Source organism: Phlebotomus papatasi, chromosome 1 (genome assembly GCF_024763615.1).
Source record: "Phlebotomus papatasi isolate M1 chromosome 1, Ppap_2.1, whole genome shotgun sequence".
Classification (NCBI taxonomy): Eukaryota; Metazoa; Arthropoda; class Insecta; order Diptera; family Psychodidae; genus Phlebotomus; species Phlebotomus papatasi.
Window position 1 is genome coordinate 72,981,747 of NC_077222.1, and position 17,453 is coordinate 72,999,199.

Genomic DNA, 17,453 nt, shown 5'->3' on the forward strand with positions numbered 1-17,453 from the left:
TTGCTCAATTAAATTTGAATTCAGAATTTTATCAGTTCTGAATAATTAAAAAAATTGTTTTTCACAGAACATTCATATGCTTCTTTGGGTACGACAGTCCCAAAAGAGACGAGAGTTAAAACTGGAATTGATGGGAAATCCATAAGGAATATAGAGAAAAAATAAATTATTCAAAGCTTGAGTCGTCCGAAGATAGGGCACTTTCCCCTAATTACAAAGTCTGACAAAAAAATCATAATGAAACCGTTTTATGTAGAAAACAAAGGTGATATCAAATCATTTTAATTTTTCAAATTGTTCAAATATACCTTGCCAAAATAGTACAACAGGCGCACCAAAAAAATACTACAGACTTTATTCAAGTTGATAATGACCCAGTAAGATTAATACTGCTCTAAAAAAAAGTTGCAAATATTTACTCTGGGACATTATCATCATTCTAATGCGGTTCTTCCCAAAATCCACATGAGATTATTGCAAAGTCCTTGAATGTTTTTCTCTCAAAAAATCTCTTTATTTACCATTTCTGTGGGACTTACAAAATTATCACTTTTTTTCTTGTATTAGTAAATAATTTGTTCTAAACATTTTCTACCTACGTACTACTCAGAAAAAAAATTTATACCTATTATATATATAAAAAAAATTGAGAATAGAGACAAACATCACAAAAATTATTCCTAATTAAAAACCATATGATAGGATAAGATGAATGATTACAAAGGCACATCCCTGTTTGCTACAATAATTAAGTTTGATGTTGCATTTAGAAAAAGAAATATAAGTACAAGTCTCTTTGTCTTAAGAATTTTCTTCTCTGTAACATTCACCTGGCCTCAGGTGAAAAGCAAATTCAGCTCACTCCTGGTACTCTCAGGAGTTAAACTAATATTAATCAATGTGACAGTATTTTCGTGTGGAGTGGAGGTTCATTTTCTGTTCTAATCTCCTCCAACGTCTTTTAATACTAAACACGCACGAGGAATGATTCTGAGATTTAGCTCTGAAACTCCTCCTATAGTCTTTCTAAACTTTCCAATCAAATTCATCACACTTGTGACTGATGCGTCTTCTCGTAGTTCCTACGAGCAATCTCAAGAAGTTGATCATATGTTCCCTTACCTGTCTCCCTCAACATATTCTCAAAGATCCCAGAACCACTACTTCCCGTGAGCAATTCGTACGGTGCTGCAAATTCTACCACTCGTCCAGAATCCATCACCAATACTCGATCCGAATCCATCACGGTATTCAGCCTATGAGCAATTGTCAGAACTGTACAGTCAGCAAACATCTCCCGAATGGTAGCTTGGATGAGATTATCCGTCTGTGGATCAACATTGGCTGTCGCCTCATCCATCACCAGGATTTTATTCTCACGCAACAGTGCCCTGGCCAGGCAAACCAATTGCCTTTGACCAACACTGAAATTACTTCCGCCCTCAGAAATCTTGCTCTGCAGTCCAGACGGCAAATCTGTTATCACCGTCTTCAGCTTCACATCATCCAATGCCTTCCACAGCTTCTCATCCGGGTACTCATCAAAAGGATCAAGATTGTATCGCATAGAGCCGGAAAAGAGAACCGGCTCTTGTGGAATTATGGAAATCTTCTTTCTCAAATCATGCAAACCCATTCCTCCAGTATCTCGTGAATCAATCACAATACATCCCTCGTTATACGACAACCTGAACAGGGCATTGATAAGGGATGATTTTCCTGCACCTGTTCTACCTACAATACCAATCTTTTCGCGTGGTTTTATCTCAAACTGCAACTCCTTCAGCACTCGATCGGCATCAGTTGTGGGAAAATATCGCAATGACAGACCATTAAAGATCACTCCACCATCTTCTGGCCAGCTAGAAGGTGGTTTCTTATCTCCCACGGCTTCCAATTGCCCCTCCGGATCTACAGTCTGATACTCAACCACTCTCTCAACTGCTGTCATGGTATTTTCCAGCTCAGCCGATTGTCTCATGCCCCACTGTACCATTCCCGTCATCCCAATGGCCTGAGTAATAGCCAAACCTACATTTCCCCCATAGGCATCACCCATGAGGAAAAAACTCAGTGTCACAACAGCAATATAAATCACACAGAAGACATCCAGCCAGAATCCAAAAGCCCTACTCGTCGAGATAAACACATAGAATGCCGAACTATTGAGATCCTGCAGACTATCAAATTCCTTCACTAACACCCTCTGCGTCCGGAAGGCACGAATTGTCGATAATCCCGTAAGAGTAGCTCCCAAATGGGAATAGATGGGAGATCGTGCTGTAAAAAGAGAATAACATTATTATTTTTATCTTTAATATTCTACAAAAGAAATGCATTAAATATAACTTACTTGTAGCTTCAATTCTCTTTACGCATCTCGATGTTATCAAGTAGAAATCGCGCAGGAAGTAGAATATAATGCCTATTATAACGGTGGGTATCAAAAGCCAAAAATTCACCACAGCAACAACAACAATTATTCCAGCCAGAGATAGGAAAATCTGCAAAAATAAATTGTTTATCATTAATTAAAGTTCTGATACAAAAATAACCTTATCTAAAAGTGATATTCCCCTGCGATAATTTATTATTTTGTTTAATTTATTGTGTATTGTTTCTTTGGTTTAATTAATGTTTTGTTTAATGTCAGAGAATATTGAATAATCTCTGACTTTAAATTAACACTTTTACTGTCCTGTGAATTAAAAAAAAAAAAACAGAAATTAAGTTCTTTGAGACAACAAGGAAGCTAAGGGCCTTGACCAGAGCCGTAGCGCTGGGGGGCATTGAGGGGCAATGCCCTACCTTAAAACTTCCAATGCCCAGTAGCGTACCTAAGGGGGTGCGGAAGGGGGGGCCCGCCCAGGGCGCGAGCCTCCAGGGGCGCCGATGTTTCTTTTTGTTTTAGACAACTAAACCCTGACCCTTTAGTCTTGCCATGTTGAAGTGAAAAAGATTTTAATAAAATAGACTTCGAGTCTTTTTATGGAGTGCCCCATCTAGTTCTTACAATGCCTTTTGTTCTTATAATCTACCAAAATTTGCGTTAAAACTTTTAATTTCCTCAGAGACTTTCTAGTGCGCTTCTCTATTTCTTAAATTGCGTTTTGTCTTTATGATTTTTCAATATTGCGCTTTGAAATAAAAAAAAAGCTCTCAAAAACTTTTTCTTAGGCGCTCCTTCTAGTTCTTAAAATGCATTTTGTCCTTATCTATCAAAATTTCGCGTTGAAGTAAAGAAAAAGCTTTTTTAATTCCTTCACTTTCTGGAGCGTCCAATTGTTCTAAAGGCTTTCTTGGCGCCAATAAAGCACTCAAAATGCATTTCGCTCTTATATTTTTGCATGATTTCATGTTGAAGTAAAAAGGGACACTTTAAATTCCTTCAGGTGATTTTTGGGGGCGCCTAATTTCTTGCAGAGTTTTCTTGGCGCTCCTCTTGCTCCTAACACGCATTTTGTTCTTATATTTTTTAAAGATTTCGAGTTGAAATAAAAAAAAATACTTTAAAATATTAAATTAAAATTGTTCTGAAAATACCCACAGCTCTAGTATAAGATGTTTCAGATTGTGCATAAAACTCGTACTTCTCAGATATTGTGCATAAAATCTGTACGGCTTATATTGTGCTGAAAACGCGCACAGCTGTTGAATATAAAACGATTAAGATTAAGGAAATTGTTAAAAATTTAGATTCAATTTTGTTTGAGCTATGCAGGGCTTATGTTCTATTTTAACCATTTTATTCTTGAGCTGTGCTCGGCTGTACCGGTTTTGACGAGCACCATCTGTTTTAAGAAGTCTGACTGCTGTGCATGTTTTCAGCACAATCTTAACCATTTCATGCTTAAGCTGTGCATGTTCTGAAAACATTTAATCAAAATACCATTCTTCAAAATTTTGACTTTTTTACTGTTGATCAACATTGAGCACTACATTCCTTGAAAAGGAGAGCTTCCACTTTTGCGTTATTATTATTAATCGTATCGAGACACTTTATTTGGTATTACAATGTAATCATTACAAGGTGCCTCGTGTTGGAAGAATCCGCTGATCGTAGATCGCCCAGGATTAAAAGTTAATTTTTTCAAGGAATATAGTATTCAATGATACTGATATACAGTAAAGAATTAAAATTTCTTTTAGAATGGGGTTTTTCAGAAAAACTATTTTCACATTTTCTCAAAAAAGGTTAAAAGACTATTACGAAAAAGACTTGAACATATAATCCAAAATCGAGTAAATAGTTTTAAACAGAACAAAATTACCTTTCAAACCAAGAAGAGCAAGAAAAAAATCTTAATCTGCTCCCGAGAAAGAGCATTTTAAGAATTTTCATTAAAACTCACAAGTGAGAAATCAAGCACGATACCCTTTATCTGGGCTAGGAATTTGCTTTTGGCAAAATGGAAAACAATTTTGTATATACTGAATGGATACAAAGATGAATAACTTTAGACAATACGTAAAGGTCTTAAGTTGAAGATGGGAACAAATAATATAAGTTAAATATGTATTTTTGGTGACGCTTCCACCCCCCGCCCCCGACCGCTCGAACAATTTTTACCGTGGTAAGAGCGCCTTCGCGTACAACCGCACCCCCGCATATAAGTGTCTAGATACGCCACTGCCAATGCCCTACCTTAAAAAACCAGAAACTGAGATAATATTCTAAGTAAAGTGTTCGTAGGACGATATGGTAGAGAAGAAATTAATCTCCTAATAATGTCCTGACATCTAATCTAAACTAAATAATTCCAAAGTAACTACGGCTTCATTCAATCACAAATATCCTTTTCTTATTATGTTCATAAATGGTATTTGCAGTGTAAGTAAATTTCAATTATAACTATAACTGATATTGTGCCATTCCACAATCTATGAAAATCGTCATTTTGATTTGATATTGACCAAGTAAGGTGTTATAGAACCAAAATAATTATAATTTGCTTATTGTGCTATATTTCCACATCTCTGTGACTAAATACTAAAAGAGCTTCTACAGGTAGGTTGAAGTTTAATTCTTTTTATAAGTTAAATCATTCTTAATTCTAAATTATCTGGCCTTACTGCTTAGAAAAGCTGGGGTCGTACAGTATTTAAAAAATACTGAATACGATCATCCTCCGAAAGCAGTGACTATCATATAAAAATATCTTACTGAAAAATAATAATCTCTATTCCAATATTTCTTTAATATGTTTTAAATTCTGTGTGCGAAAGAATATTTCGAAAAATATTCGTAGGACCTTATTTTTTGCCAATCAAAGAATTCAAAAATATATTGTTTCTTAATCTTAAACAAACCTCAACAAGAAGCCAAATAAAAGTTTTTTTTTATCAAATTATAAAAAGAAAAATTGATTTTGAAATTTTTTAAGTATTTAATGATTTACATTCTAAGCCCAGAGTCATAAGAAATCATGAATCATAATCATATAAAATTTTTATTATACATAACTTTGAATGGCAGAATGAGCACCATTCCTTAAATAAATATAATTGAAGTTTAACTTCAATTATTGGTAAAAAAACAATAAAATTCCATATCCAAAAAAATTACTGTTGACGTACGAAAACGCTTCTAAATCCCGTAATACGGGCTTCAGATCTAAGGCTTAGCTATCCGGTTTAACTTCTCTAATTCCTCATCAAGCATGATTTTTTAGGAAATTATTGTTTAGGATTGAATATTAAGGGCAAATGATTCATTTGATTTTGAAAAATCAATAAAATTGCTTGTTATTAAGATTTTTGAGACCTTCGAGAACTGGGCTAAACCTCCAGTCTGAAGCCGGCATAACGTCGAGAGTGAATGATTGAAGTGCTAATTGCAATTGTTTAAAATCGCATTTGGCATTGTTATTAATAAGTTGAACTTACAATTATTTGATGACTAATTAAATGAAATAATCTTTTTCAATGGTTCTGGCCAAAACGACCGTAAAGATTCTTACACTTTTTACATTAATACTTATCCTTGAACAAAGCTAAAAAAACTAAACTTATAGTAAAACTTATTCTTGAACGAAGGATTTTATGTTTACTTAATCATAAATTATTCTACATTCTACAAGACGTAACGTAGTGTAAAACACGTCTAAACTGGTATTTTTGTGTATGAAATTTTCTTAAAAATTCAAATTTCAATTTTTGAAAAAAAAATCGTTCAAAGACTAGTTTAACTCATCAGGTAACAGGAAATATTTGGTTTTTGGTTTTCAGATGAACCAATTCCGAGAAATCTTGTTCACCGAAAAAGTATGTTTTTTGTTTTCAAAAATGTCTCCAAAAATCAAGTCCCACAAGATATATTTTTAAATGAAAATTTCAGAAAATATAGTTTAAATGTTGTACTTTTATATGCCTAATAGCTTTAATTAATTATATTTTTTATTATGTTAAAAAGAAATTAGAACAAAATATGCTATTTCTTCTGTCAGTTTTTACCCATAACCCTTTAAGTGTGTGTATCGAATAATCGGAATAATTATGTTTTATATTTAAAATTTGTTTTATTGAATAATTTTCTTTGTTTTTCCTCATTCACTTAAATTGCTTCACAAAATTGTTTTCGAATTAAAATTAATTAAATTAATTGTTCTTAAATTGTTTTCAAATTAAAATTCACTTAAATAATTCAATATGGATAATAAATATTTTTAGAACTCCCTTCAAACGTTCAAACCTACCCAACAAATCCAAGATCATTCGTGATGTGACAAAATTTTTTTCCTAGATTTTTATTTATCGACATTCTACAAAATTTGTTTATTTAAAAACTGACTGAATTTTATTTTTGCTGATCGTTTTTATCACAATACTGTCTGATCGGTTGGTGCTACACTAGATCCCGGCATTATGCACATTTTTGGGACCGAAAAAAAACGCGCGAAATGGCATTATGCATCGAGAAAATTTGCATACCTACAGGGGCTTTCTTTTGAATAAATTGACCGTTGAACGAATTTCGCGCAGAGTAAAAGTCGATAAAAGTAGTTCAAACAAAAAGATTCAAATGTTTCAACTAATTCAACAATATAAATGCATTAACAAACAGTACATGGCCAGAGTTCTTCAATAAATGGTTAGAATAATAAAAAAATACCTTAAAAAGAAGAAATTAAAATTTTGTTCTGAAAAAGTAGCAAAATGTTTTCAAATTTCCCGCGTCGCACCATAGTATGCATTCAGGCGTATTTCAAAAATGATTTCATAAATTGACTCCCGATGGTAGGCAAATTTGCATAATTGTGTGTGCATAATTCCGTCAGGTGCATAATCCCGAAGGACTTAATGCCGGGACTGAGTGTATTGATAACGTATTTCCACACACAAAAGATGTGAGTGATTCAGTGTAAAATATATACGAAAAAATTATAGAAGAGTTTGAGCATCGTTCTAACAATCAATGATGTGTATAAAATTCAGTGCAAACTGAATCATCAATTATTTCTGTATAAAATATAATGTTTTAAATATAAATTTACATCAATTTAAAGTATACTTGGACTGCTTAAGAGGTGCAAAAATAGCAACTTCCTGTTATAATCCAAAAGTTCTTAAAAAGTTTAGGGTAAAGTGATACAAGTTGGACATAGTGTTACAAGTTGGACAATTCGCCGGTACAACTTGGACAGGGATTTTTTTCTTGATAAATACAGTACATTTTTTTTTAGGCACAAGGAACCAAATTATAAAACTAAAGCATTAAAAAATATACAAATAAAAATGAATACTAAATTTACCAAGAAAAAAAGCCCTGTCCAACTTGTACCATGGCATGGGCCATCTTGTACCACTTTACCATACATGTTAAAAATTAGATAGCACCACCTTTATAGTAAATTACTTATTGCAGTTACACAAAACTATTTCCAATTTTCAATATCCGCTTTTCGATTATGTATAAGGACCTTTGAGTGAGTCAAATATGATTCACACGTCCTCAAAGAGTTACTAAACTTGAAAAAATAAATCAATATTTAAATTCAGAGTAAAAAGTCTGGTTTATCTCTACAGCGGAATTTGATAATAAATTCCAAACGAGTTTAACACATTCGACATAATAATGATAATATTTATTGTCTGACTTCTTAATTGAGATTTTTAATAGTACTTCACGGAAATTGTAGTACATTTGTCTATCATTATCGCAAATATCGTATTTCGCCAAATATGTGAAAAGCGAAATCAATTGTTTTTCTTTTAATTTTAGCTCTCCCAAGAACGAGATAAAAATTCAATCTTATACGGTATATGTACGTGCCGACTGTTTACTTTCTTTTTTAAAAGAAAAACAATCTCACTTATCAAATGCAAAGTTGTACATAATTATACTTTTCCTGACTTGATAACACTGTCGTAAACACATTGGAATGTTTTTTTAATAACTTGGATTAAGACAAAGAAAATTTAGGGTTTTCACTTTTATTTTTTTTGAATTTTTTTGAATTACAATCAAATCTGCAAACATAATAAAAGTTAGCATACATGAACAATGTTTGGCTAACCTACATGCAGAACTCATATAAGAACATTCAATAGACGATGAATGAGATAAAGATAAACAATGACTTTGAAATTTCTAACAAACCACATTTTATTTACTTTTGTACTTGAGTTATTAATAATAACAAATATCAATAAGAGTAGACTGCATTTTCAAATAAAAAAGTGACAAAGCTTTATAGCTTTGCGGTAAAGTAAAACTCGTTACTTGATATTGTAAGGGACAAACCAACAATCCGTTCTAATATCTATAATATTTGGGAGAGTGACCTGCTTATGCATCGACTGATGTGGGCTCCAGACTGTTGCGAGCTTCTGCACTACGTCCTAACACTTTCACGACTCAATAAGCACTGACATCCGTACTCACTGAGATCGTACGATCGACTAACTCTAACACAGTCGTCTTCTCCACCACCAGAGGCGCTGGCCTAGAAAGGAGACATTGCGTCTCGAATATTTAGGGTTGCCTCAGCAGAGCATTTATTGCTATAAGGCGGGAAATTTGACTGCTACATCTCGGCCGTCCTGACTTCACCAATGTCCTCATTGGAGTACTTTAATAATCCGAAAAGATCAGGGTTGTCTTGAGGAATGGTTACAGTCCCTGGCCTGCCGAGTACCTAACTCTTTTCTTGACCTTATTAGTCAAATTGATCTAAACCTCTCTACACACATCGGGACTACATCATTTGCTCGCTTCCGTTGTCATAAAGACTTGATTTCGGATGTATGCTATCAAAAGCAAGTCCGAATATTTCTTCAGATGATGGTCACAAAGACTACTGGAACAGGTTATCAAAAACCTTTCCATCTGCTTGATTTGTTTGAGTTGCTCTTTTGTAGTGGTCCTCTTGTGTATTACAGTTGTTCCTTCCTTCTGATTGGCTGCTGGAGTTCTCTGAATTGTCACTTAGACTGATTTGTCACTTAGACTGATTTGTCACTTAGACTGTATTGTCACTTAGACTAGGTTGTCACTTAGACTGGGTTGTCATAAAGACTTGGTTGTCACAAAGACTGGATTATCACAAAGACTTAGGTGGTCACCATGGCTTGAGAATTTTAAAATTCCTATAGGAGAATATTTAACGGCTTTCTGATTAGGATCTCAAACCCAGGAAGCCAAATCCAAAGTAATGCCTTTAATCCTGTCAACGTATGGTTTTGTGTTTAAACCTACCAAAATTCCAAAGAGACACATATTAAAATCTGAACCTTGATTTAACCTTCCATTTGACTCCAAAGTTTTCAATCATCCAACTAACTTCTTCGGTCTTTTTTGAATTTAGTGTTTATTGTCAATAGCCATCCATATAAATTCAACAGTCATGAACTTCACATAATATAAATCTCCTGTTAACTTTAACAAAATAAAAAAGTTTTTCTTCACTAGTGTCTATTCCTATTCGTTAAATTCATCAGTTACTAGGTAATCACTGCGAAACTCTTGGACTTCTCTAAATTTCAGCTAACTTCTTAGTTGGAGTAATCCTCCTGAAACATCTGCATATTCCACGCAATTGTCCAATTATCTCTTCAGCATCATTTCCTGGTATTCTTCGGGTATATCTTCCTGAGCTCTTATTCTGAGACAATTCACACGTTTTATCTTTAACTGCTTCTGGTGCTCCATAATAAAGTCAACTTAAATCTTGTAACACTTATTTGATAAATAGTACTTCTTCTCTGAGTGTACAAAAAGATTCGATTAAGTCTATACGTGATGATCTGACATTTTTTAATTAAATCTTCATTTCCTCAACGTGATGGTATATTCCAACTTCAAAATATCCATAGAAAATAGTGGCCATCTTTGTTGATTAATTATTTTAACTGACACTTCACTACTTCACTATAAGACTCCTCTTTCTTTATCTCTTTTAAATTACAGACACTATTCATTCAATCCCCTTTTATTTGACAGATAGAAGAATTGCTCGGCCATCCTTATCTAAATATCCTTCGGTTTTTTCGGGCAATTTGCAATTAGGTGTCCAGGCTGCTTGCAATGGTAACATTTACGATTGTCCCTCCTCTCTTCGCTTCCAATAGTGTTCTCCTTTTTCTTCCCCTCCTCCTTGTCTTCCTTTTCTTGGCTTTCCTTCCTGTACCTTTTGTATCTCCCTGTATTCTCAGCCAAATACAAATCTCCACGAGAAGTCAAAACATAAGGGTGATACCTGTCCAATTGCTCTGAAGAACGACTGTACCTCCTGGATGATCTAGAACTCTGACGATCAGTTCTCTCTTCCTTCTCATCTGTACGATTTTTCTCCTCGGTCTCCAATAGAGCATGTAAAAGTTTTGTCAAAGAGGGGTATGTCCGATTCCTCAATGTGGTCCTGCGACTTTCCGGTGACATCCCTCCAATGATGTACTCTTCCATGGATTTATCGTCGAGAGCAATCTTCCTACCCATGGCACACATTCGATGGAAATATGCAATCACTGTCTCATTTTTAGACTTCTGGGCCTTTCTCAACTGCTCGTGAATTCTGGGAATGCTGACTTTAACAGGAAAGTTTTCCACAAAGTCCTTCTTAAAAATGTCCCACGTCTTCAATTGTCCCTTGGCGGCGTGGTACCAAACTTTTGCCGTGCCCCTCAATCTCATAGAACTGTAGAGAATTGCAGCACCATCACTCCACCCGTACATCTCCTTGGCAGTACTACAATCGTCTATCCAAAGGTCACAGTCCATGCAAGTGGGGTCATCCGGATCGAATCTTGGTATTATCGTGGCAATTTCCTGCGGGCCAATCTTTGGGGCAACTTCCTGAGTTGAACTGTGCCCTGAGAGTGACTCTCTGAGCCGTGGTGTCTCATTTTCTATTCTCCTAGAACGAGGCATCCTGCGTGACAAACACACACCACAATACCTTCAGCAATCACGTCTAATCACTTCTGTGTGGAAACTTGCCAATTAATTCGATAAATTTTGCACAAAACTTCCAATTTATTTGACTCTGATATTGCATCAGCCAACTTTCTTCCGTCAACTATTGATACTTTTCCCCTCCGTCAGTCGCGCCACCATCAATATCGAAATTTTCGAACTTGTTTCCCCTTTTTTCCGCTAGGAGATCGCATGATATTTTGTGACGTCATTTTCACCCAATGAGAATTTTTCCAACACAATTACCACCAAAATTATGCGCAATTCACGCTTATCCCCGAAATATTGCATCTCTTGCGAAAATTTATCTTTTATTCACCACGGAATTTCATCCCTCATAGCAACAAAAGCGTCCCCATGAAATCTTTCTTCGATTTTTGAGTAAATTTTCCCTTCTTACGCAACAAAAATTGATTTTCTTTCTCTCTCTAAAAATCCAAATAAAACGCAATTTTCCCCAACTTGAGTCACTTATCTGAATTCCTGTGTACGACAGGAATTTTCCTGTTGCATCTTGCAGCTTTCTGTCCTTCTCTTGAGCCCACCAAGCCAATTGTGTGCGTCGCTTTTCGCAATGATGGCCGCCATGACTTGCACTTAAATTCTTCAGGATTCTGGGGATATTTTTCCCCAAATCCCACTTCTGAAAGATGTAAGGGACAAACCAACAATCCGTTCTAATATCTATAATATTTGGGAGAGTGACCTGCTTATGCATCGACTGATGTGGGCTCCAGACTGTTGCGAGCTTCTGCACTACGTCCTAACACTTTCACGACTCAATAAGCACTGACATCCGTACTCACTGAGATCGTACGATCGACTAACTCTAACACAGTCGTCTTCTCCACCACCAGAGGCGCTGGCCTAGAAAGGAGACATTGCGTCTCGAATATTTAGGGTTGCCTCAGCAGAGCATTTATTGCTATAAGGCGGGAAATTTGACTGGTACAATATTAAGAACATGAAAATCATCTAATCGAAAAATACTCATTTTCACTGCTTCGAACTTTCCTCAAAATAATTTTTCATTTTTACTTTTCTATGTTTGTCGATTTAGGCTAACAAGGCTTGTTTAAATGAGAGTTTTTTATTTATTAAGTTTATTTTTTCTTTATGAATGGACTTTTGATTTGTCCGAAATGCAAAAGGAGGTGACCTGCTTATGCATTTGACTGGTGTGGGCTCCAGACTGTCGCAAGCTCTTCGCATTATGTCTTATCACTTGTACGACTCATGACGAACTCACGTCCGTATTCACTGAGCTCGTACACTGAGAAAAAACGGGGGTGCGATTAACTTTTTTCCTCATAACTTTAACGCTTTTTAGGTGTAAAAAATATATCAGCCTTTTTTTAGTGTTAATTTTACACATTTTTAAGGGTAAAATTAACATGAAAAAGGGTAACTTTAACTCATAATATACCTGAAAAGCATAATAATAACACCGATTTCGGATCAAGAATGCAGGGTAAAATAAACATTTCCGGAATGTTATTTTAACTTTTTTGGATTTCTCTCACAAGGGAAGTACTCGAGTCATCAAATTTAGATAAATCTGTGGCTTAGCTCAACTACGCTGAAAGGCATCAAATTAAATGTGGTATATTCAAAAAGTGCAAAATTTGGTTAATTCTTTAAAAAAAAGCCCCCAAAGATGACACCTTACGCACGCAGCACATAACAAAGAAAATTCGTATGGGTCTGCATGCAGCGGTGGCTCAGCGGTATAGCGCAGGACATTTACCGGAAGCGCCGCGGGTTAGATTATTTGCTACTCCGTCGGTTTTTTCTCTTTTGATATTGTTTACAATAAATATATTTTATCCTTTATTTAGTAGTGGTATTGTAATGTAAATTGGTTATTTAGACATTTAGAGCATCAACTGCAAATCCTTATCAAAATTTTTAAAATTATGAAAGTACCTTCATTTTCGAGAGTCAACGAATAATATTGAGATGCTGAGAATGACATCACTGGTACACTTTGGTATTACGCTTTAAGATCATTTGCTTAAGAAAAGTTAAAGCTATGGCATTGTCTTGACAAGACAATGAGCTATGGAAAATAATTATATCATTTTGCATGATTTATCAAATTATCTATGAGCTTGGTAGAAGAATTTTACTAAGAAAATCAGTATTTACTTACAATCAGTTATCTCGAGATCGTTGTAAATATTTTTTTATAATTCTTATCAGAATTGGATAAAAAATTCGAAAATTGATTGATTTTTGGAAGAATTATTTGGAAAACTATGCTCAAATTGTCAGTGAAAGCATTATCTTTCATTCTTGTGTTTTTTTTTCTAATATAGCTTGAAAAGCACTATTCTCGTTCAGATAGAGAAAACGGTGTTTACAAAAGTGTAGAGGAACAAATTTCCTATGAAAATATGTCAGCTAGGTATTTTTTAAAATTTACGGAAGCCCGTAATAAAGCGAATCAAAATGTGATAATACCCCATACCTGGTACTATTTGCCCCAGCATTTTTGATAAATTATAACAAAATTACTTTTAGGAAACGGCTCTATGAATGTATTTCCTAACAAAAAAGAGAAAAATGACTTTCACAAAGTTGTAGAGTAGTAAATATCCTATATAATTGCGCTAATTATAAATTTCTGGGGCGCTCGGGTAGCTTGTAAAAAAAATAAAATATCCGCTTTTTGACTTTTTGCCCAGTCTCCGCTACTGTATTTTATAAAGAACAATATTGTATAATACTCTGAAAAAGTCCTATTTGGAGTAGATTCTTAATTGTGGAGCGCAGAGAAAAAGTGTAACATATTCTATGACCAAAACATTATAGGATATGTGGCATTTTCACTATGACCTACACAATTAGACTAACCTACCCTACTGCAATAAATTTTAAACAATTTAAAGATTAGCTCAAAAATTTGTCTAAAATTGTGTAAAATAATTTAATTTTAAAATCGATAAATTATCGTTTCGGAACAAATTAAAAATTATTCAGACTTATCAAGGTTTTCAAAACCTTTCAATTTTATCCATTCTTGTTTCAATTGACTGAGAACTGCGCTCTCTTACGCTGTCTTGCCTTTGATATTAAAAAATATTTCAAAGGATTGGTTAAAGGTCATTGTCATTTATGGACAAAATATTTTTAAAAAAAAAACTTAATTAATTTATAAAAATGAAATATGTTTTTGGAGGGGTAAGGCAGACGTATAATAAATAAAACACATGTTAATTATGGAAATATCAACTCATGGGGGGGGGTTTCGGAAATTCTAAGTTGCTATCTTAAATCATTTGGTCTCTATCTAGGATAACGTCACTTTTTCAGAATTTGTCTAATTTGTGGAGGTGAAAAGTGAAAATTTGGAGTTATAAAAATCAAGGAAATATTTTATATTGATTTCTCTATCACTCTCTCTCTATGAGGTGATCGAGCAGTAAACTAAAAATTTATAACTCACCTGAATAACATCAATCATAACAGTGGGAAGGAATTCGTCCACTTGTCCCATGTCCTTGGAGAATCTGTTGAGGATTCTCCCGGACGGATTGGTATTGAAGAAGTACATGCTGGCCTTCGTAACACCCATATACATGGCATTATGGAGAACTTTTGCAGCTCTCACGGCCAAATTGAAGAAGATGAAACTCCTGGACAGCGTAATCACTACCGTGGCCACAGTAAGTGCTGTAAAAATGTAGATATCCACATAACTATCATAGCCTGATCCATCGATATACCTCAGAAGTCTATCGAAGAAATTTCCTTCATTTTCACTCGTAACATTCATTGGTTCTGTCACATTCACAAAGGAATCATTTGTAATGTCCATCGATGATGCCATCAACAGGGCAACATTTCGCTGTTCCTCTTTATTCACCCAATACGTGAGGAAATAATCTCCAGCAGAGGCACACAGCTGAGCTGTGATGCAAAAGAACATCATCCAGTAGAAGGCACAAAATCCACCACTAGCTTGAAAATATTTTTTGTACATGGCAAATCCCACAGAACCCTCCTTTCGTGCCTCTTCACTCTGCATGGGAGTATCATGAGTCTGTTCTAGGGACTCTACGCTCGTTTCACTTATTCGACGTTGATAAGTTTTACTTCCACTTCGACTGCGATTCTCTTCACCTTCTTCAGGCTTATCCTCACCCTTTGATTCTCTCAGCAACTGGGCAAAATCCAGCCCAGAAGATTTGAGACTCTCATAAGTACCAACATCCTGAATACGCCCCTTATCCAGGATGACAATTTGATCAGCATGCTGCAGATACTGCAGCTGATGCGTCACTAGTATAACAATTTTCCCACGAAGGAAGTTCCTCATGCACTGGTCAAAGAGATGCCTGCCAACATGAGTATCCACAGCACTTAGTGGATCATCTAGAAGATAGATTGCAGCCTCACGGTAGACAGCTCTAGCAAGACTTATTCGTGCCTTCTGTCCACCTGAGAGGGATTGTCCACGTTCTCCCACGATTGTCTTATCGCCATTGGCAAAGAGTGTAAAATCTTTTTCCAATGCACATCTTTTAACCACTTCGCGGTATCTCTTCTTGTCCATAGGCTGCCCAAACAGGATATTCTGACGTATTGTGCCAGAAAAAAGCCATGGTTCTTGAGAGGCATACGAAATAACCCCATTGATATCAATAGCCCCAGAAGAGGCTGGCAATTCTCGCAAAATTGCCTGAATCAAACTGGATTTTCCAGCACCAACAGGTCCAATGATTGCAACCAAATTAGCCGGCTGGATCTGCAATGTGATATCTTCCAGCGTATTCTCGGACACAAGAGGATCCCACTTAGCCACTAATGACTTAATTGTAATCCCCACGGGATTTAAATTCCCATTCATCATTGGTTTGCTCTCCAAATTGAGATTTGACAGAGATTCATGAGAATCAATGTATTTAATATCATCAGAAGCCTTTGTTATCGTGGACTGTGTACTATTGGGTATTTTTTCATATTCATTGTTAGAGGATTCATTGCTTGAATCTGCAATTAGAATACCTTGTGCTATATCAGTTTCATCATACAGCATATACTTCTGTATACGCTTTATGGACACAAGTGTCTCAGCCAATTGGGCAATTCCCTGTGGGAAAAATATCGTCATTGTTTGCCTCAAGATATTGTAGTACGATGTAATAACAAAGGCTTTCTCTGCCGTTACAACATTCCCCAAAAGAGCGAAAGCTATCAGACTTATAAAGACAGACACTCGTGTGGAGAAAATGATAAAAGATAGTAGAATTCCTCTAATGTAGGAAACATATCTGATGACTTTAAGTTCTTTTCTGCAAATCAACAAAAAAAAAATAGAAAATACATTGTCAATAAAAATCTAAAAGGCAAAAACATTGCTAAATCTTTTGAACAAGCAACTTATTTCCGAGGTGATTTTTTATGAGCTAGAAAAGCCACTATAAATTCTTAATGAGTAAAATGTCGTGACTACTTAAGTGTCTCTATGAACTAGAGGAAAACTTTTTATATATACCTAGTCAAAATAGATTATTTTTAAAGTGTTTCACGTTATTACAGTAAAATATGTAGTAATGACTATAATTCATGAAAAACCAAGTTCATAGACTCAACGAAACTAGGCATATTTTTTGCAAAAAGATAAAAGAAAAATATTTTACGAAATCACAAATCACAATGTAGTCTTATCATTCCTATAGCATCTACAATTTGCATTGTCATGCGATAATTTGCTTTTACGCCCCCGTAAAGGCAAATCCATTTTCGCCGCTTTTCCCCTTCTTCATTAACCATTAACCAAGAGGAAATTCTTCGGATCGTCTACTCTATAATTCTCTTCTATGAAGTTTAATAAATAAGCTCAGATGCCTTACAATCCGATTTTAAATTTTAAACAATCATACTCAAGTTAGGTGTAAAATTCCCTACACAACACAGTAAGAGCATAGAAATTTCTCATCGTTTATAATTAAGAAAAAAAGATATTTTACGTACGAAAAGTGGGAAAATTGTTTTTCCTTTTTTTATTACAGTTACAAAAACAAATTTCTGCCAA

The 17,453-nt window shown here is 35.0% G+C and overlaps 1 protein-coding gene across 2 annotated transcripts in view; it reads right to left on the minus strand.

Moving 5' to 3' along the window:
• Positions 1–492: 492 nt before the first annotated feature.
• LOC129800651 (probable multidrug resistance-associated protein lethal(2)03659) overlaps positions 493–17,453 on the minus strand; it is a 36,287-nt gene continuing 19,326 nt past the window's right edge. For both annotated transcript variants that reach the window (XM_055845209.1, XM_055845200.1), the window contains exons 5-7: positions 14,862–16,710; positions 2,354–2,504; positions 493–2,280 (exon numbers count right to left, since the gene is read on the minus strand). In XM_055845209.1, coding sequence (XP_055701184.1) covers positions 1,049–2,280; positions 2,354–2,504; positions 14,862–16,710 — 3,232 coding nt within the window. In that variant the 3' untranslated portion in view covers positions 493–1,048. The remainder of the gene's footprint in view (positions 2,281–2,353; positions 2,505–14,861; positions 16,711–17,453) is intronic.